General features: G+C 41.6%; 1 protein-coding gene across 1 annotated transcript in view; it reads left to right on the top strand.

The window, feature by feature from the left end:
• Nucleotides 1–17,019, top strand: part of ACSM1 (acyl-CoA synthetase medium chain family member 1) — a gene marked incomplete at both ends in the record, with an annotated part of 30,051 nt that extends 13,032 nt beyond the window's left edge. The window contains 8 exons of the mRNA XM_080913012.1: nt 7,792–7,871; nt 9,878–10,001; nt 10,946–11,026; nt 11,512–11,613; nt 13,897–14,024; nt 14,133–14,232; nt 15,315–15,434; nt 16,933–17,019. Of these exons, the coding sequence (XP_080769138.1) occupies nt 7,792–7,871; nt 9,878–10,001; nt 10,946–11,026; nt 11,512–11,613; nt 13,897–14,024; nt 14,133–14,232; nt 15,315–15,434; nt 16,933–17,019 (822 nt within the window). The remainder of the gene's footprint in view (nt 1–7,791; nt 7,872–9,877; nt 10,002–10,945; nt 11,027–11,511; nt 11,614–13,896; nt 14,025–14,132; nt 14,233–15,314; nt 15,435–16,932) is intronic.
• Between the last annotated feature and the right edge of the window lie 5,059 nt (nt 17,020–22,078).

Here is a 22,078-nt window from a genome sequence, read left to right as displayed (position 1 = left end):
CTACCAAAAGGGGACTTGTCTAACATTCATATCTTGCCAACCAGGTTGTCAGTTACTCACATACAAGTAGACCACTACTCAAAATGGAAATCTTGTTTTTAATAGTTTCTTTATTGGTACAGGTGTCTCTCTGATATTGGGGTCGATCCCAGGAGCAATTTGCAAAAAAATGTATATGTAGGTGCAGGAAATGCTAGTGAGTAGGCAGTTTGGCCTAAGCTTATTGCAGTTAACTATACAAAACAGTTCTACTGACTTCTACTGTGACTGGTTCCCAAGGGTACAAAACATAACAGAATCTGTAATCAATCTTGGCATGAGAAAGTTTCCTAGTAACAGCAGAAACATATGAGAAAGTTTCCCTGACCCCTCTAGTTTCTCTGGTCCTTCCTCCCACTCCTCCACAGGACTTCTCAAGCTCCACCTAATAATATGTGGCTGGGGTACTCTGCATCAGCTCCTTATAACAGCAGGCTAGCCAGGTAACTACTACCTAGGCCTTAACATTTTCTAGACATGACAGGGTTGTTGCATGCAGGACCTCACTGTGGCTGTGTCTGCAGGCACAAGACCTACACAAGGTCAAGTCATCCAGAAATTCAAATCAGCTTTTAAATAGTTATAGGAACATAAAATTGGGGGTGGTAATGAGTTGTTACAAGTAAAGTGTATAAAGGGATCAGTCTTAAGGCTGACACTTAGAAAACACTCCCCAAGTGGTAGTCGCTGATATATTGAGAAGCTCGCCATGGTAGTTGAATCACTGCATGAACTCCATCCTTGCACATTACTGCACTGGAAGTTTTTTCATGGTCCACTAACCATTTCTTTCACGGAAGGCTCAGACATGCACTCCCATTTTTGGAGTCTGCCACCATCACCCACACGGCTTGCTTTCCTGACTGCTCTAATAATTGTTCATCTGGTAAACCTTTGCTACTATATCCTCAATTTCTGTTAGCTCCACACCCTCTGTCCAGAAACATCTACATATTCTATACCCCTGTGCCTTAAAGCACCTTCCCATGACCCTACTACACTGGAATCACCCCATCATTTCTTCCTTCATATCAGCTTCTTCTTGGTGCAAAAATTTCTCTTTTACCCAACCCACTCGTGAGCTCCTCAGTCAATCGAGTTTTGTTTTACTGCTTTCCACAATAATCTCTTTACTTCCGATTCTTCAGAAAGCACAATACTCAAGAGTTTTCGAAAGTCAACCTTGGGTCCAATCTTATCTCTCAAAGCTCATTCTCCCAAGTGTTCTTTCTGGTTGGTCAAGCCCTGATGCTCACCCTTTGGGTTCCTTTACCTCTGCTTCCAAGTGGTATGTCCTTTTGTTGAGTTATCTTCATCCATTGCCACATGACCTGCATCTAAGACATTGGTATACAAACAACCCTGATCACAGCAAGCCAAATTCTTCCTTTTCTGTATTATGTACACCAAGTTTTTAAATATTTTAAGCTTGCATAATTGTAAAAGTTTACCTATACATTTACCCAGAAAACTTTGAGAGCTTAGCTACTTTGACTTATTTTCCACTTAGTAGTATTACGAATTTTTCTCTTTTTATCTTCTCACATATGTTATATCCTGGGTATAGTTTACCTTTCCTCTCCCAAGCTCTCCCACATTTCTCCTTTCCCCCCATGCCCACATCCCCTCTGCCTCCACTCAGAAACAAGCAGGGCTCCCAGGGTCATCAACTAACCACAGCATAAAAAGTTTTAATAAGACCAGGCATGTACTATCAAATCAAGGATGAACAAAGCAGCCCAGTAGGAGTAAAAGGATCCCACAAACAGGCAAAAGAATCATGGATAGCTCCAGCTCTCACTGTTAGTATTTCCACAAGAACACCAAGGTATTCAGATGTAACATATGCAAAGGACCTAGGACAGACTCCCCTGTTAGGCAAAAGTCCTTTGGATATGGTGGAGTGTCCTTTGGTTCCCTGATCTCTGTGAGTCCCCATGAGTCACACTCAGTTGATTCTGTAAGCTTTGTTCTCATTGTGTGTCCCTCACCCCTCTAGTTTCTCTGGTCCTTCCTCCTACTCATCCATAGGACTTCTCAAGCTCCACCTAATACATGGTTGGAGTACTCTGCATCAGCTCCCATCAGTTGCTGGATAAAGTCTCCGATTTCTAACACTCTGTACACATGACAAAGGTTTTGTGGTTGGTTTGGTGTTATAATCCCTCCACTTGAGGGCTTGCCTGGTTACAGAAGATGGCCAGTTCAGAATCTGTGTTCCCAGTTACCAGGAGTCTTTGCCAGAAATCCTCTCATACATACCATGGAGTTTTCATTGCACCAGGTTTTCACCTCACTTCCAAAATGCTCCCCCAATTCCAGCCATGTTCCCAGTATTTTCTCCCTGTACCCCCCTCACCCAATCCCTTCTGTTCCCAACTTCACCTACCCCCAGTCCATCCAAGAAATCTATTCTCCTTGTTAGTTAGCCTCTCTGGATCTGTGGACTGTAGCATGATTATTCTTTACAGCTAATATTTACTTATATGTGAGTAACTACCATGTTCGTCCTTCTGGGACTGGGTAACTTCACCCAGGATGTTTTTTTAGTTTTATCAATTTGCCTGAAGATTTCATGTTGTCATTGTCTTTAACAACTAAGTAATACTCCATTGTGTCAGTGTATCTCATTCTTTATCTATTCTTCAGTTGTGGGACATTTAGGTTGTTTCCAGTTTCTATTCATTATAAGTAAAGCTACTATGAACATAGTTGAGCAAATGTCCTTTAGGCATGGTGGAGTGTCCTTTTGTTATATGCCCAGAAGTAGTAATAGCTGAGTCTTAAAGTAAATTGATGCTCAATGCTCTGGGGAACTGCCATATTAACTTTCAACGTGGCTGTACAAGTTTACACTCTCAGCTGCAGTGGAAGAGCGCTCCCCTTGCTCCACATCTTTACCAGAATGAGCTAAAATATTTTCCTCTTCTGTGGGCTGGCATGTTGTCCTATTGATGGAGTCCTTTGCCTTACAGAATCTTTTAGGTTTCATGAGGTTCTATTTATTGTTGATCTTAGTACATGCTCAATTGGTGTTCTATTCAAGAAGTTATCTCCCGTGCCAATGCATTCAAGGCTATTCCCCACTTTCTCTTCTATCAGGTTCAGTGTGTCTGGTTTTATGTTGAGGTCTTTGATCCACTTAAACTTAATTTTTGTGTAGGGTGATAAATACTTATCTCTCTGCTCTTTTACATGCAGACATCCAGTTAGACCAGCACTATTTGTTGAAGATGCTTTCCTTTTTCCATAGTATAAATTTATTTATTTAAAAAAATTTAGGTATCTATTAGGTATTCTCTTGTATCCCTGTTTTCTCCAAGAGTTTTCTCATGAAGGGGTGTTAAAATTTGTCAAGCATTTTTCAGCATATAATAAGATGATCATGTGGGTTTTGTCTTTTGGTTTATTTATATGGTAGATTACATTGACAGATTTTCATTTATTGAACCATTTTTGTGTCTCTGAGATGAAGCCTACTTGATTATAGTGGATGACCTTTTTGATGTGTTCTTGAATTTGGTTTGTGAATATTTTTATTTAGTATTTTTACACCAATGTTCATGAGGGAAATTAGTCTCTAATTTTCTTTTATGTTGAGTCTTTGTGTGGTTTGAGAATCAAGGTGACTGTGGCATCATGAAATGAATTTGGCAATGTTTCTTCTATTTCTATCTTGCAAAAGAATTTCAGGAATATTGGCATTTTCTCTTCAGGGAAAGTCTGATATAATTCTGCACTAAAACTGTCTGGCCCTGCCTGGACTTTTTTTTGGGGGGGGGTGTTGGGAGCCTCTTAATTACTGCTTACATTTCCTTAGAGGTTTTAGGTACATTTAAATTGTTTATCTAATCTTTTTTTCCTCTTTTGTTAATCATTTTATTTGTTTACATTTCAAATGTTATCTCCCTTCCCAGTGACCCCTCCACAAATACCCAATCCTATTTATCTGATCTTAATTTAACTTTGGTAAGTGATATCCATTAAGAAAATTGTTCATTTGTTTTAGATTTTCCAATTTTGTGGAGTGCAAGTTTCTGAAGTATGGCCTAACAACTCTTTGAATTTCCTCAGTGTCCCCCTTTTCTTATTTTGTTAATTTGAATGATCTCTCTCTGTCTTTTAGTTAATTTGGATAGCAGTTTGTCTATCTTGTTGATTTTCTCAAAGAACCAACTCTTTATTTTATCAATTCTTTGTATTGCTTTTTTTGTTTCTATTTTATTGATTTCAACCCTCAGTTTGATTATTTTCTGCCATCAACTTCTTTTGCAAGTATTTGCTTCTTTGTGTTCTTAAACTTTCAGGTCTGCTGTTAAGTTGCTAGTACGAGATACCTCCAATTTCTTTTTTAAAGCACTTAGTGCTACAACTTTCTTCTTAGCCACCACTTTCATTGTGTCCCTTAGATTTCATTCTCATTGAATTCTAGAAAGTCTTTAATTTCTTTCTTTATTTTTGCCTTGACCTAATAGTCATTCGGTAAGGAGTCGTTTAGTTTCCCTGAGTTGGTAAGCTTTCTGTCGTTTCTGTTGTCGAAGTTTAGCTTTAATCCATGGTGGTCTGATAGGATACAGGCAAGTTATTCTCATTTTCTTGTGTCTGTTCACTTTCTTTGTGACCAAGTATGCAGTCAGTCTGTGAGAATTTTCCAAGAGGTACTGAGAAGAAGGCATATTCTTTTGTGTTTGGGTGAAATGTTCTGTGAATATCTATTAGGTCCATCCAAATCCTCTTTTAGTTTCATTATTTTTCTGTTTAGTTTTTGTCTGGATGACCTGTCCAATGGTGAGAGTGGAGTGTTTAAGTCCCCCACTATGAATGTATGAAGTTCAGTGTGTGTGTGACTTAAGCTTTTTTTAATGTTTCTTTTTAAAATTTGGGTACCTTCGCATTTGGACATAAATGTTCACAATTGAAACATTATTTTGGTGGAATTTTTTCTTTGATTAATATGAAATATCATTCTCCATCATTTTTGTTAATTTTTATTTGAAACCTACTTTGTTAGATATTAGAATGGCTACACAAGCCTGCTTCTTGGGTCCATTTGCTTTTAAAATCTTTTCTCAAGCCTTTACATTTGGTGTTGAGGTGTATTTCTTGTATCAGCAGAAGGATAGATCCTGTGTTTGTATCCATTCTGTTAGCTTCTATCTTTTTATTGGGGAGTTGAGTTCATTGATATTGAGAGATATTAGTGATATTGGTTACCTGTGACCATTAATTTCTGTTAGTTCATTGTCCTTCTTGCTGTTGTTGTTGGTGGTGTTGGTGGTGGTGGTGGTGGTGGTGGTGGTGGTGGTGGTGGTGGTGGAGGCGGTGGAGGCGGTGGCGGTAGTGGTGGTGGTGGGTGTGTATTTCCCTTAGGTTTGATGGTTTGAAATTACTTATTGCTTGTTTGTGGGTATAATTAACTTCCTTGTGTTGGAGTTTCTCTTCTATTACCTTCTGTAGAGCTACATTTGTGGATAGATTTGAATTTAAATTTGACTTTGTCATAGATCATCTTGCTTTTCCATCTATAATAACTGAAAGTTTTGCTACATATAGTAGTCTATGCTGGCATCCATTGTCACTTGGAATCTACAAGATATTTGCCCAGGCCCTTCTGTCTCTGGAGTCTCCATTAAGAAGTCAGGTATTAATTCTAATAAATCTGCCTTTATATGTTTCTTGTTCTTTTCTCCATGCAGCTTTTAATACTTTTTTTTGTTTTGTACATTTAGTGTTTTTACTGTTTATGTGGCATGAGAATATTTTTCTGGTCAAGTCTATGTGGTGCTCTGTAATCTTCTTGTAACTTTATAGGCATGTCCTTCTTTGCGTTAGGAATCTTTTCTTCTATAATTTTGTTCAATATATTTTCAGGAAAAATAAATTTATTTCTGTTATTTTTAGATGTGGTCTTTTCATGGTGTCCCAGATGTATGTTTGTCTTTTATTCTATTTATTTAAGAAAAATTTTAATTTCCTCTTTAAGGACCTCTATCATCTTCATAAAGTTGGTTTTATAATTGTTTTCTTGTGCTTCATCTGTCTCAGGATATACAGTGCTTGCTGTGGTAGGATTGTTGGGCTCTGGTGGTACCATATTGCCCTGGTGGCTGATTGAGTTCTTATTCTGGTGTTTAGGTGTCTGAGTTTGGGATGATTATAGGTCTAGGTATTGATTTCTTAGTTTGTCTTTGTTGGATAATGTGGTAGTTTGAATAGGTTTTCTTCCCTCCCCCTGTATTCTCATATGTTTCAATGCTTGGCCCACAGGAAGTGACACTTTTAGAAAGTGTGTCTTTCTTGGAATAGGTGTGGCCTTCTTGAAGGAAGTGTGCCACGATTAGGGTGGGCTTTAAAGTCTGATGCCCAAGTTCTACCCAATGTGGAGGAGACCCTCTTCCTGACTTTTATCAGATGAAGATGTAGAACTCTCAGCTCCTTCTCTAGCATCATATCTACCTGGGCTCCTTCCATGATGATAATTAACTGAACCTCTGAAACTGTAAGCCAGCCTCAACTAAATATATTTATAAAAGTTATCTTGATCAGGCTGTCTCTTCATAGTAACAAAACCATATCCGAGACAGAAGTGTATTCTGTTCCTTGGTTTTTGTTTCCTCTTTGGTCTTCTGGTCATTGCGGCCTCTATTTCTGGGGCCAGTGTGACCTCTGACTGTGTTAGAATCTTTTTTGGAGATTGGTACATAGTAGATGCTCACTACATGCAGCCTCTGGTTATAAAGAATCTATGATTTATCTCAGTGCTTTCATCTCCCTAGAATAAGATCAGATACACACTGGCTACTTACTGGGTGAGACAGAGTACAGGGATGGAGATGACACTGTGATGAAGGCATCGAGAACGGATGTGAGTCAAACTCAGATTTACAGAGAGGATATGAACATAAGACACTGCTGAAACAGAAGCCAAAAATTCAAACCTGATTGGTTCCAGTGAGGTACTATTTGGAGTATACTGTTCCAAATACTACCTTTCAACTCTAGTCTCTGGGGACATATAACTATTCTCACTTTACTGGTAAAGAGAATATTGCAGAGGAGCTAAGGACCAGCAAACAGATCCAAAGACCTACTTGTTCTTTTTGATGCTCCTCACTCTTTCAGATTACCTCCAGCCCCAATCTGAAATTCCTATGACCCCATCTCTAATGAATAACAATGAGAATTGAATACTTTAGATCCTCTAGTTTGTGACTCCGACCTCAGTCTTCCTGTATATACCTCTTGTTCTTTGCTCTGCATCTACAAGGGTGTCATTCTGCTTTGCCAAAATGTTGGTTTAGTTCCTGAGACTTTTTCCCTGTGAGCCCTCCTGTCTTCTTGAGCATCCACAGCTCTCTGTCTGTAGACATGGTGTTCTTTTCATAATATCCTCCTAATGCCACCTCCTTCGTAAGCTCCTTGGAATTACCCAACCAATCTGTTGCCTTCTGCTGTGTACTTGACAGAACTCTAAATTCTCTCATGACATCTACCAACTTCTACCTTACCACACACATCCTTTTATCTCTTCTGTTATTATCTAACTTTTATGCTATCAGAAGCATTGATTTTCTTTTTTTGCATTTGCCCCTACCATGAATGAAATCTATGTATAGTGTGTGTGTATTTAAGGAATTAGTCTCAAAATAAGTAGCCCTACCTGGAGGAGAGATCATAACCTAAGTGCTAATGATTGGCTGACATTTTTAAACTTAGCTACAAAAGTAAAATTCCTTATCTCTCCATTTCCAGGTACTATTCAAATACCCCATCACCCAATGCCTTGCTGCCCCAGGCGTATATCGAATGGTTCTTCAGCAGAAAAACTCCAAGTATGTATCACTGGCTTGCAATTGCAATAATTGGGTAGGATTTTAATGTTTCTGTTGTATCAAGGTTTGTTTTTCCTTTGGCTATTTGATGGTGTGTGTGTGTGTGTGTGTGTGTGTGTGTGTGTGTGTGTGTGTGTGTGTTAGTTAATAATTAAAGTCTAATTATTACATTTAAGACCTGAACCTTTAGTCTTACACCTTTATAGATGTATTCACTTATATGTGGGTTTATTATTTGGACATACAAAAAAAAATACAAAATTGCCTATGGTGAAAATTAATAAAATGATTAACTATTCAAAATGCCCATGCAATCACTCCATCACTCACATGTGTCAGAAAAAAAAAAAAAAAAAAGACACTGTCAATGCCTCGGAGACTTCTATGTGACTCCTTGTATCTCCGAAATAAAATGACTGTCAATTTTCTTGGTTGTAAGAAATATTCCTAAGAAAATGAGTCTGCTTTTCATGCTTTCAACTTTTATATATACAATCATACATTACTCCGTGGATCTGACTTCATTTTCCAATATCAAATATCTGCAATTTATTCATATTATATATTTTTATGGTTAGTTTGTCTTCATTGCTATATAAGTATCACAATTTATTTTATTGTCCTGCCATTACTGGAGTTGTGGTTAGCTTCTGACTGGGGGATATTGGCAGCCAGTACTGTACTTACCTGTGTTACCTGAAACCCAAGTACAGATAAATATGTTTTCTGACATTTTTCCAGGGCATAGGTTCCTAGGTCATGCTACAAGAAGTTTCAAAATCTTTTATAGTATTAAACCAGAATACACTCTCTCTGTCAAGATTGCAGGATTTCCCTTGTTCCACATAACTATTCCATCTGCTCCTGTCAGTTAAATTTTGCTATCCAACAGATGTGAAGTGTTAGCTATTGTGTTGTAGTTTTACTTTTCTTCTTCTCTGTGTTTGGGGTTGACCTTTAGCTAACTTGAAATCTGCCCTTTACAGGCTCTGGATATGTATATATATTCTAAAGACTTTGATATCGGTACCTCTCTAATCCCAACAAGTGGCTAGGCTCCAAAATGAGCCAGTTAAATCAAACCTCAGACATTTCCCTCCCATTTTCTTTAAAGAATACAATTTGTAGAATCTTTTACTTTCTGGGGCCATTCTGTGAAGGAAATGAGAGAGAGAGATCATACTTCATGATACCCCTAATGTAAACACTTACCTAAATCTCTGCCCTAAAGTCTCTCCTTTCTGGATTTTTTTTCTCTGTCTCTGTCTCTCTGTCTCTGTCTCTCCCTGTCTCTCTCTGTGTATCTCTCTCTGTCTCTCTCTGTCTCTCTCTCTGTCTCTCTCTCTCTCTGTCTCTGTCTCTCCCTGTCTCTCTCTGTGTATCTCTCTCTGTCTCTCTCTGTCTCTCTCTCTGTCTCTCTCTCTCTCTCTCTCTCTCTCTCTCTCTCTCTCTCTCTCTCTCTCTCTCTCTCTATCAAATTCTGGTTCCTGTTTCCTTTCTGTATATTTCTACAATTTACCCAACTGGCCTTGATGTTCTACTCAAGCCTTTTCTACCCTGACTTCGAACACTGACGCATCCTCACAGAAGGCGGTATAGTTACTTTTGTTACACCCTAGGTTCCCTTGGGGTCCCTGCCCTGAGCATTTATAATTTATAAAGCTGTCCCTCTCGGACACATAGGAAGTTTCTCTAGGGTGGCTTCTTATGAGTCTTATGAGTTCTTGTGTCCCTCTTGTTACATCAGCATGCAAACTTAACAAAAACATCAGCGATGTAACCTATCATCCTAACCATCACTCACTCACCCCCTGCCAGAAACATTAACAGAGATTTACAGAGAGGAATGGCATCTGGCTGTCTGTGGCCATCAGTCAGACGACAGAAAGTAGATTTAAAATGAGAAGTCAGACAGATGAATGATCAGAAGCACAGCGCTGTACGCTCTTGATGCTTTGTATTTCCTGCAAAGCATCCACGGACTGACATATTTGCCTTCCCCTAAGTCTCAGATTCCCCACCCTGCAGCACTGCACCACTGGTGGAGAGAGCCTGCTGCCTGAGGAGTATGAGCAGTGGAAGCAAAGGACGGGCCTTCCCATTCATGAGGTCTATGGTCAGTCGGAATCGGTAGGTGAACAGGCCCCTTCTGCACCATTTCAGTGGGCTCGGCTACAGAGCACAGCCAGTGAGCCAGTGTGACCCAGTGTGTGCTGATGTCTTTGTGCACCGCACCCCTGAAAGCCAACGGGAGGGGGGCTTTGTGGTGAAATACTAGTTATCCAAAATTTGCAGGGGAAAAAATGTGCAGTTTATCAGCTCATTGAGGGACTGATGAGCAAAAAGCTGTTGGGCAAAATGTAAAAAGACATTGAGCCTGAGATTGTTAGCCCAGAGCTGCCCCCACTGTGGGGTAGCGGGCTAGAAAGGTCTCGTCTGCAATATGGAGAACACTGTCAGCAAAACTGCCAATCCCACCCTCATAGCCTCGAGCAGCCACATGAAGAGGAGGTTGAGAGCTGGCTTTCAAAGTTCATGTCTGGGTGTTGAGGAGGACAAGGCAGGTTAAACTGAGATTATAGTGGTAGCAGATGAGGAAACAAGGCGTTTCTGTATATGTCTCATACACAAGCGTACAACCATGCACACATTTCACACACTTTATGATATCCCAAAGTGTCACTGAGCTAGCAGATGGTCCGAGCATTTACAGGATCCTGCACCTTGTAAAACGCAAGGACTTCATTAGTGGTCATCTCCCCAGACATTTGCTAGTAAAGTCTAACAACTGGATGGAGCCACTTCCTGATGTTCCCCTAGCTAATAACATCTGCTATTTCGGGGCCTATACTACATTGAGTATTTTAGATATTGGTCACATACTTGTCTGTTGTTTTTACCAAAACCAAACTGTCCATGTAGCACATATCCAGCCCACGCTGGGAATAACACGTGTCCTTTGAATAGAGTTGGGTCAATGTCTTGAACTTAAATGTTACTCTCAACAGTGGCCTCTATTAAAGGTCATGACTGTGACTCTGCCTTGGCCAACCTTGGTCTTCTTTTGTGAACAGGGGATCAGCTGTGCCATCCTCCGGGAAATGAAGATCAAGCGAGGCTCCATAGGGAAGGCCATTTTTCCCTTTGACATGCAGGTCTGGTTTTAGGTGCTCATGGGTAACACTTTAGAGCTTGTGGGGATTGGAATCATGTGTGATGGCATGTGATAGATAGAGCCAGCCACACCATCACCCCTGTCAGCCTACTCCTTGCTTCCTATTTCCCCTGACATCTGTGGAAGCTTCGGGTGAGAGGTACTTTGACTACTAATGTAGCTCACTTGATGGAAAGATGCATCACACATGGTGCTTGAAAAAGAAAAAGCAATGATTCCCTTAGGTGACACTTCTCCAGTTTAGAGACATGGCAGTAACTTCTACATTCCCATGAAACAAAGAGCCCCTTGTCTTGGGTACCATATTTGCTGATTTCCAAGTATTTGAGAGATTTGTTCTATTTTCTGACACTTTCTCCATGAGTAGGTCCCGTTTACCCTATTAGTGTCTTGTGAATACCCAAGCAGTGGCCCAGAGGGCTTGGCGAATCCCATGCTGTGGGATTCACAGGCTTCTTGTTCCAGATCATCGATGAAAAGGGCAACATCCTCCCTCCCAACACTGAAGGATACATTGGCATCAGGATCAAGCCCACCAGGCCTCTAGGCCTCTTCATGGAATATGAGGTAACAGCGTCCCACCCAACCGAGCCTCAAGAACATGTGCAGGTGGCTGTGAAACCTGAGACTTCTTCAAGTCATCTTCTCTTCACTGTAGCCTAATGCAGTCCATGTTAACTACACTCATCTACGTTCTTAATACATTGTCACAGTCCTTCTGTCAAAGCCCACTGGGTTTTAAGAGCTAAATGAAGGAGTAGAAAGAAGATTGACCTTAAAGTCACCAGACTTGGCCTCCACTAGACCCACTGTTCCTTCTCAGAAGGAAAACTGGAAGTTCTGCATGTCTTACCCATGCCAAATACTCAGGATATAGAAGCCTCATCTTTTAGGTGTCATGTCCAATGAGTTGGAGATCTGCAGAAAGCTGGGTTGAGCTAGAAGAAAACCTGCTGAAGTTGCTGATCACATGAACTCTGACCCTGCTGGTTAGTGGTGATCCCAAGAGAGGATTCTTAGGCTACAAGACAAACCTTGGAAGGGTGGCCAGACTCTGAAACTAATCTCAGGCTCCATCCCCTTTCTCCACACAGTCCTCACCTGACTTTATGACCGGCTTCGCTCCACAACCTCAGGGAGAGGTTCCTGTGTGTGTGTTTATAAATCCCAAGTAATTACAATAGTCAGTTATGAGAACTACATGTACATGCACATCCATGATTCCCAAACTTAGGTATTATATATTACTTATAACACATAGTGTGTGTGTGCGTGTGTGTGTGTGTGTGTGTGTGTGTCTTCAGTTTTCTTCCTCTTAGAGTTTTGTTCCTGAGAATTAAGACTAAGACCAACATAGTATCACAGTGAAGGACTTCCCCAATGAGACCTGTTTTTTTTTTTTTTTTTTTTTTTTGTTGTTGTTTGTCCGTTTTAAAATAGAATATAAAGTTCGCTCCACCACTTTCAAATGTGCCCCTCAGTGGCATGCAAACAAACCGTGACAGAGTGAAGCCCTCACCATTGTCTGTCTCCAGAAAATCTGTACCCTCCAACTCTACCAGACACACAGCACCACCCAGGGCTCCCGAGTCCCATTAGCTCTCTGCTTTCTGACTTTGTGAATTTGCCTACTTCATATCATTACATCCATGAGGTCATGTGATGCAGCTTCACTTATGTAATGTTTGGAAGCTTTTCCTGCCACCATTTATTTGACCTCTGCCCCCCTTCCCCCTCCTTCAGAGCCTCTAGCACTGCATCTTTGGGGGCCTTGGGATGTCCCTTAAGCTCTGTTCACTTTGCTACCTTTCTCTCTGTCTCTCTCTCCGTCTCTCTCTCTCTCTGTCTCTCTCTCTGTGTGTCTGTGTGTGTGTGTGTGTCTGTCTGTCTGTGTGTGTCTGTGTGTCTGTCTGTCTGTCTGTCTCTCTCTCTCTCTCTCTCTCTCTCTCTCTCTCTGTCTCTCTCTCTCTCTCTCTCTCTCTCTCTCTCTCTCTCTGAACTTTTTTGCAGTTGCTATATTTTCAGTTCCCTGTTTTTAAACCTTCTAGTGAATTTTTTAATTCAGTTGTTTTTCCATATTTAGTCTTTGCCTTTTACATGTATTTTACATGTGTGTTCAGCTATCACCTTGTAGCCCACACGTATGTTCAACGAGTCAGGAGAGTAACGAGATTGTGGAGCAGGAGTGAACTTATGAAATGCCTTGTGAAGGCTCACCTGGTGGGGGCACTGCTCTACAGGCTGACTGCTGTGGTAGGAGTGTGAGGATTCATGTCTGTGATCAAATTTCATAACAGATGTGCACATGTGCACACACACACACACACACACACACACACACACACATGTAAACCACAAGAAATCTGAGAGGTCATAAAATGGATCAATATCCATATCCTCTGAAATATTGAACAATAGTTTTGAAACACATTACCATTGGAGGAAACTAGATAAAGGGTCTATGGGAGTTTTTGGTATTGTTTCTTAATCTAATTATTTTTCTCACTTTACATTGTTTTGTATTGTCATTTAAAAAGCTTAAATTATACAGTGCCAGTCTCACAGGACTCCTGTGACAATCAGATTAGATAGCACTTGGAGAAGGGAGTTCGCTCCTGGGACTGTTCTTCCCAGCTGTCCTCCCACTGAATACGCTGAGCGCATAGCTCAGAATGGAAACTTTATTCTGGCAGAGAGTTGCATAAAAGTAAGGTGTCGTTTTTCAAACACGAACTGAATGGTGCTCACAGATGGAGCCACAGCCCACGGTGTTTGGGCCTGTCCAGGTGTCATGTGCAGAATTCAAACTTAGACATGACCAGCTCAACTCTAAGCTCACTACCTTTGCAGAACAACCCAGAGAAGACATCTGAAGTGGAGATTGGGGACTTTTACAATAGTGGGGATAGAGCGACCGTTGATGAAGATGGCTACATCTGGTTCTTGGGGAGAGGTGATGATGTCATCAATGCTTCCGGGTAGGTGTGCCTTGCCCTGGGTTAGTTTTTGACACCTTTACATTTCTTCATGCTTTGGTGATGGGACCCTCAAGCCTTGGCATACACTCAGAACTGTTGTTTCTCCAGGTACCGCATCGGGCCTGCAGAGGTAGAGAGCGCCTTGGCGGAGCACCCAGCAGTGGCCGAGTCTGCAGTGGTGAGCAGCCCGGACAAGAATCGAGGAGAGGTAAGGAGGGTGCAGAAGCCTGCTGTTGCATACAGGGGCTGGAGAGACAGAGGACAGGAGACTTCCAAGGCCTTAGCATAACCTGGCAAAGTAGCATGGAACACCGTACGGACGGTGTGGTCTGAAAAAGGCTGAGATTGTGCCAAATCATTTCACCCTCAGATAACCCAGTAGCCTGAGGCTGGAGATATGGCAAAAGAATTAGTAAGTAAATTAAAACCCAGTGCCCCAAGGACTCATCTCACATTCTCAGTATAGGAAAGAACGGTGCAGAGAGTTTAAGTAATTTGCCTAAGTCCTGCAGCGAATGGGGGCAAGGGGGGAGCGGAGAGAAAGCGCGGTGCATTTCAACGCACGCTCTGGGCCTGGGTTTAATTCAGTGGGTATTTTAGTATTATTCCTATTGCTGTGGTAAAATATCCAGACAAAAAGCAACCGAGGGGAAAGGGACTTATTTCGCTGCCTGGTTATAGTCCATGTTTGCATAGAAGTCACAGTAGCGTGGCATTGGCATGTTCGCACGTGCGCGCACGCACGCACGCACGCACGCGCACACACACACACACACGTGAGTTTCAGAACATGCATTCATTGGCTCAGCAATGTCTAGTGAACATTTCTGCGTACCAGGACCTGTGTAAGTGAGTAGGTAAATGGGATATAGCTAATGATGTAAAATAAAATGTATCACAATATTGTTAATAACAGTCACTGTTGTTTTAATTTACTATGATGAGTATTATTGCCCATTGAGTTCCAGACACAAAACAGTATACTTAGTAAATGCATATCGATATTAATAATGGTGATGGTAGTGATAACGAATTTCTCATGGACCTTTAATAAAAACCCTGTAAGGGATGAACTTCTATTGTACCCATTTCACAAAGAAGAAAGTTAAGGGCAGAAAAGACCAGGTGCTTTTCCAGTGGATGCAATGGAAATGGGGAGGACGAGGATTTGAACCTGGTTCCTACACATCATCCCAGTCTCAAACATCAACTAAAGCCTACAGTGGGTTTTGTCCACTGGCTAATAGAGCTAATATTGGCACACAACTGACCTCCACTTCCATTTTGCAGGTGGTGAAGGCCTTTATTGTCCTCACCCCAGAGTTCCTGTCACACGATCAGGAACAGCTTATCAAAGAGCTACAGCAGCATGTGAAGTCAGTGACAGCACCATACAAGTACCCCAGAAAGGTGAGCCACCATACAAGTACCCCACCTCTCAGAGGGCAGCCATGGGGTGGGGGAGGGGGCAGTTCAGTCCATCAAAAGATTTTGTTTCTTTGGGAATCCTTACCCTGCATCAGGAATCCAAAATTATGCACATTAACCAAAAGAAAAAGATTAGCAAAGTACCCAAAGAGTATTTTTAATGTTATTTATTATCCTGTAAATTTTAAGAAGAAATCAAAAGCAATAATTTTCATTGGCCCATAGTAAGAAATAAAGCCTGTTTATCAACCCCAATAATATACATACATAAAATGAACAACAAGAAACAAAGTATTTATTCTTAGAGCTCCCACTACCTTTTGAGATGCTTATTTTGTTACATTTGTTTTGTGACATAAGCAACCATGCAAAAATGTCCAGTGAAATAAGATAGTCACAAAATTGAAAACTGCCCTGTAATTCAAACTGGTGGTAAAAATTGTTTTTGTGCTTTTGTCTTTGTTTTGATTTTGAGACAATGCCTCTTTGTGTAGCCCATGCTGGTCTAGAATTCATTACATACCCAGGCTGGCCTCAAACTTACAATCCTCCTGCCTCGGCCTTCTGGATGTCACGATCACAGGCCTATACCATTATGTCCAGTTTCAGATTATTTTATTTTTGACATAAAATCTCTTACCAGTATATTAAGAGAGAGAGCAAGCTATGAAGAAATATGCCTAGTATTGCCCTGCTGGTTTAAAACCAGAGAGCAATAGACATTCGTGAGAGAATGCTGTCTTCTGTGTAGCATTCCTACATCATCTGCATGCTCACTGAGGCACACGTTAGGCCACTGCAGGGCTAACATGTATTGTATACTAAAATACCTACTGTGTGTGCCAGGCTCTAGCCCCAGCGTCCTATTGTTTAAGCCTGCCCACAGTCTAAGAACATGTATGCACGTGTTATACAGATGAGCCTGAGGCTAGAGTTGCATGAGGTGTCACTCTGTAAGAAGAGTGTTGAAACTCAAAACTGTGTGTGACAACATACCAGCCTTTTGTATTAGTCGAGGCTCTTGCCCTTGCAGGGAGCAGAAAACCTTACTTCCAATCAGAGAGAGTTAGATATACTTGTATGGAGTACAATGTCCCAGACAATGAAGGCTGATATCCATGAAAGTCTCCCACTCATGTCTATCTGTCTGTCTTTTCTACTTCCGCCCCACATCCCTCATCCTGGGGTAGGGATGCTACAGAGGCACCTGCCTTGCCTTGTAAGAGACAGAGAACACAGAGGCCAATATGAGTGGCTCCAAACTCTTCTTTGTGAAGAGGACACATTCTGCTTCCTGGGTCAAAGTAAAATACATAACCACACCCTCCTCCAAGGGTCAGGAGAGACCTGAAATGCTCAGTGAAGGCCATGGAGGTCACCACAGGTGTCAGCCTGTATAGGAAAGTGGGGTGAAGCAGGAATAGGGAGCTGGAAGGAAACCATGGAAACCATAAGTCAGGATGACTTTCTTCTCTACCAGGTGGAGTTTGTTTCAGAATTGCCCAAAACTGTCACAGGCAAAATTAAAAGGAAGGAACTTCGAATGAAGGAGTTTGGTCAGATATGAACAGCAATCAACCCAGAGCATCCTGTGACCTGAATCTTTGTCTGTTGGAGGTGGGGTGGGGTGAGGATGGAATGCAGGAAGGGTAAGTGTGGAAGAGAAAACTAATACCCCAACATTTTTGTTTTGTTTTGTTTTTAATTTAGTTGCTGCCCTTCCTGGAAGGCCACAGGGCACTCTTAGACTGTTTGTGGGTAATAAAAATACCAGCTTGACTAGCTCCCTGTGTCACTGATCGTTCTGTGGATGGATGTCTGACCTCCATAATCATCCCTAGCTGTCAATCTGAGATACTCTCCCTTTTCACAGTAGTTTCTGGTGGAGCCCTGTGCATGCATTCAACAGCCAGGTGCAGAAAGGAGACTGCCCTACCTCCTGTAGGGACCCAAAGCCCTTTCCCCCACTGGTCTTGAGTTCTGAATTCTCTATCACTCAAGTTCTCGAAGTCTAAAGAAGGAACATCTGGTATAAATAGAGGCTAAAAGGAGCAAAAGCAGAAACGTCCTTGGTCAGGGAAGTTGTGGTATACTTTTTTAAAATTTTACTTTGGAGGAAAGTCATTATTGAGAAATCCCTTTAACATTCACATGATTCCTGGGTAGATACACACATTCAGGGGAATATACAAACTCAGCAAGCACAGAGCCAAGCAAAACACACATTAGTCCCAGCCTCTCTTGGGAGCACCTCCATAGCCCCATATATAACAGGTCTCTTGTGTGACCTGCCCCCTTTAAACTCTTATCGAAGGTGGTGTCTTGTGGATTCTAAATATTGCACAGGGCATTGATCAGTTGGAAGTGGGTTCTGTAGGGCTATGGCTGGATCCCAAGATGCCAGATAAGATCTAACAAGAATAGTCTTTGTGGAAAGGGCCATATAGTCAGGCTGGGAGTACAGTAATGTGTGTGGCTTCTGGTTTAGGAGATTTAAAAGTCAAGATAAAAGTGTGCCCTAGGACCCTGCACATAGGAGTATGGTGGGACTCTCTAGTCCCAATAATACTGTCAGAAGTATTAGACAATATCATTGTCATCATTATAGTTGTGACTAAACATGTAAGTGACAAACAGAGTGGATGGGCTACAAAAGGATACTGGCTCTGCCTCCCCCCTAGGTCAGCCATAGAATCTGGACTATAAGCAAAGTTTCTCTCTTATTCTTCCCCCCTTGCAAGACTCCCTCACTGCTGAGGCATAAGTCTCTCTGAGCCATTTTTCTCCCTAGATACAGTTCTGGACCCTGAGCCTGTTTCTCTATCTCTGCTAAGAAATATACATGTTACTGTGCCAGGAAACACTGCTTGCAAGTGGGTCAAAAAATAAGCTCTACATAATTTATAATGTGCTCAAGCGTGTTCACAGAAGGGATTATTTGAGCAAAAAGGGCCTGGATAGAAATTTTCAATATGGCAGCAATAAAAGGCTTCTTAGAAAAGTCAACAAAATCAGACAAAGGTTGAAAACGGTATGGAGAACATGTACCAGTGGTGATGGTGATATTCCAAGTAATAAAATAAAATGGCTTAATATAGTTAGAATATATCAGCTACAAAAATAAGTCACCCTTCATATAGGTCTGCATCAGCCTCTGAGGGGGTGACAACCCTCAGCCAGCCCCAGTGGATGCCAGTGCTCCAAGAAAGAGGAAACCTCCAGCCTCCTGTCTCTCACATGGTTAGGGCATTGACAGCCTTGTGCATGCAGGTGCCTATGTAGACTTAGATTTTTCAAAACCTGCTTTTAATAATAGCTCTTGGACTGGAGAGATGGCTCAAGGGCTGGAGAGATGGCTCAGTGGTTAAGAGCACTGACTGCTTTTCCAGAGGTCCTGAGTTCAAATCCCAGCAACCACATGGTGGCTCACAACCATCTGCAATAAGATCTGATGCCCTCTTCTGGTGTGTCTGAAGACAGTGACAGTGCATTTATATATAATAAATAAATAAATACTTATTTTTAAAAAAGAACTCTTAAATACTTTGACCTCCCTCCTAGGACACCACCCACCAGAGGTAATAGAAGAGAAAGGTTAGTAAAGAAAAAGAGGGTGCAGACCTGTTTAGATATATTTTCAGTCTGTGTTATCAGGATATGAGCAGTCCAGTTCCCACGAGTCAGCAGTGGTAGATCAACGCACGTGCAAACATCATTCACAACAGCAGGTCTGTCCAATCCGGAAGAAACTGCAAGGCTCTGCCAATCAGCCCTAATCCTTGGAAGCAGTAAGAAGTGGTTAGAACAGCACCAAAAGTTTTTTGGTGTGTTTCTCTCTATGAAGTCATGACACATGATGACCAGTGAAGAAAAGTAAGGAGAACCAATACCACCCAGCATAGTCAGCAAAACCCAGCATCATCAAAGCCCAGTGGTGACCAGCAAAGAATGACAAGGTGCACCAGTACCATCCAGCATCATCCACTGTCCGCTGAGTTATATTTATACCCTTCCCAAACATCATGTGTTCTCTCTCAAACATCCACTCTAGCAAAACATGCCTCTTTTCCAGGCTGCCTCCAGAAAAGCACCATGTGTCTCCTCTTAGCAAAATAGCCTCCCACATGTCTGTGTCACCAAAAACATCCTCTCAAAAGAAACAGTTCCCGGAAAAAGAAAACCACATGACGCAACTGAATCTCCAAGGAAAACAGAAATTTCTAATTTGTGCTCATCGTGGTCCTACTTGTTCTTGGATCTAACATGGTGTAATAACTGCTTGGAATAACCTAGACTAGGTGATTCTCACAATGTAAAGCTCAGTAAACATTTAAATTATACATAGGGAGATGACCTTGTTCTAAAGTAGTCACATCCTCGAATCTCAGTCCTTAAAGAAAGCCAAGAAAGCGATGAATTGTGTGGGACATTTCTAAATTTCATGATGTGACTCTAAAGTGATGAATGAAGACAATTCCTCTAAGTAAGTTCCAGCGACTCTGATAATGCCCTTCACGGTTGCTCTTAACTCATCCATAAGTACTCCCCAAAGCAGCACATTGATTCTAAACAACTTTCAAGCTGCAAGCTCAACAGAGAGAAGCGTTCAATGGGCAAGACTTAGAGTCAGAAGTGGAAATGAATGGCTACTGTTCTGCTTAAAGGTGTGACTGCATAGCCACCCTGCAGAGCAGAATAAGGCAGACGTGAAGAGCACACACAACATGAGCAACAGTGAGATCAGCCCATAATGATGGCGTGCCGGCCAGGATGAGGGCGAGCCCATTTTGTGCAGTACTGTAACAGGGTAGATGCTGACAGGTCTTGAGTTACACTGGTAAATGGATTTTTCAAACACAATATATGTTAAAGTTTTGTAAATTGTGTTGCATGGTTTTTTAATAGAAAAGGAGTCCTATAAAATGAAGTATAAATAACGATAGGCATAATTAACTACTTAAGAAGACATATACCTTCAATTTAATTTAAGATGCATCCAGAATAAGACATGTAATGCATGAATAGAAGGAAGAGAAGAGGGAGGGAGGGAGGGAAAAAGGGAGGGAGGGAGGGAGGGTCAGTCATGTGTTACAACATCTGCTGTGGTTTGTAGGGGAAGTGCCCCCTATAGATTCTCCTGTTTGAGTACTTGGTCTCCATCTGGTGATGCTGTGGAACTTGTAGGAAGTAAAACCTGGCTGGGGGGAGTGGATCACTGGGAGTGGGTCTTGAGACTATATCCCAGCCTTGCTTCCTGTTCATTCCCTATCTCCTGACTGCAGATGCACTATGACCAGCTGGCCTTGTGGTCCTTACACCAAGCCTTCCTCGCCCTTTGATAACTCTCCCCGCCACAATGGACAATGAAGTTCTTCTTATCGGGATATTTACTTTATCGCAGCAATGAGGAAGTAGAACAATGCCATTGAGTCAAGCCTAAATGAGTCATGATGTAAGCCTGAACGTTTTCAGACTAAGCTACAGCTGATCAGGAAAAGTAACCAAAATGCTTCACGTGGTGACCTTTCTCTTTAACGGGAATTCTAAAAATAACTGCTAATTTCTTAAAGCTTGAGTAAATGTGGTTGCACCTCAATTAGATGTTTTTCCTCCAAGTCAATTCAAAGTATAGAGACCTGATGGGAAATTTTGCAGCTGTGTTAGTGCACCAGCTTCTGTTGTGAACATAAAAAACAATGGGAGATACAGCCTCACATCTCTAAATAACATGGAATAGAAAGTGTGTACCATTCAAACAGGTGGCTCCATCTGCCATCTATGAGAAGGATCTGACTGTCGATACACAAGCAATTATGTATCAATCTCAAAATTATGATACTGACTCTCGGTGTACAGAATAAGAGACTCACCTTCACAAGAGTCAGAGATGTGTGAAAGGTAGTGTATAAACTGACAACATGACCAATTTTTATTGTATATTTAAGAGACCAAAACAACCAGAGGCATCTGGGAGAATCTAGAACAAAGAAAGAAAAAGAAGTAGACTGACCATGGCCAGCAGACTGGACATGACCATGAGAAAAGCAGGAGCTGAGCAAGTAGACAGAGATGGGTGGAGAGTATGGGAGAAAGGAGAGAGAGAGAGAAGGGAGGGAGGGAGCAAGAGAGGGATGGCAGGAGGGGGAAGGAAAAATGAAAGAGAGAGGGGGCAAACCAAAAATAGCAGGGCTATAAGGAGAATGTGTAGTTAGGGAGAAGGAAGTCTGTAAGCTGGGAGAGTTTAGGGTGAGGGAGGAGGTAAAGAGAGTCCATATACTAACATGGGCTTTGAAATGTGTAACAGGTTCTTGAGATACTGAAGGAACCTGGAGGCCAGCATGTGCTTGGCATAGAAGCCATTTGTGCCTTCTGCCTTTTGAAACTTGAGGAAGTGGATTTGCCTTTGAACAGGTACATCCAAGGATATTAGTCCAACAATAATTACGCACAGAATGTTGCTTAGCACAAATCTCTAAACAGATTGAAATTTTCTTTCAACCTTTATGTCAGTTCTAAAAATAGATACTTGAGGTCATATCTGTAAAGGAAAAAAATTATTGGATATTCTCTGTATTTACATTTCAGATGTTATCCCCTTTCCTCCTCCCCCTCCCATTGCTTCCATG

Source organism: Micromys minutus (assembly GCF_963924665.1).
Source record: "Micromys minutus genome assembly, chromosome: 2".
Classification (NCBI taxonomy): Eukaryota; Metazoa; Chordata; class Mammalia; order Rodentia; family Muridae; genus Micromys; species Micromys minutus.
This window is presented reverse-complemented; position numbering and strand designations above follow the sequence as displayed.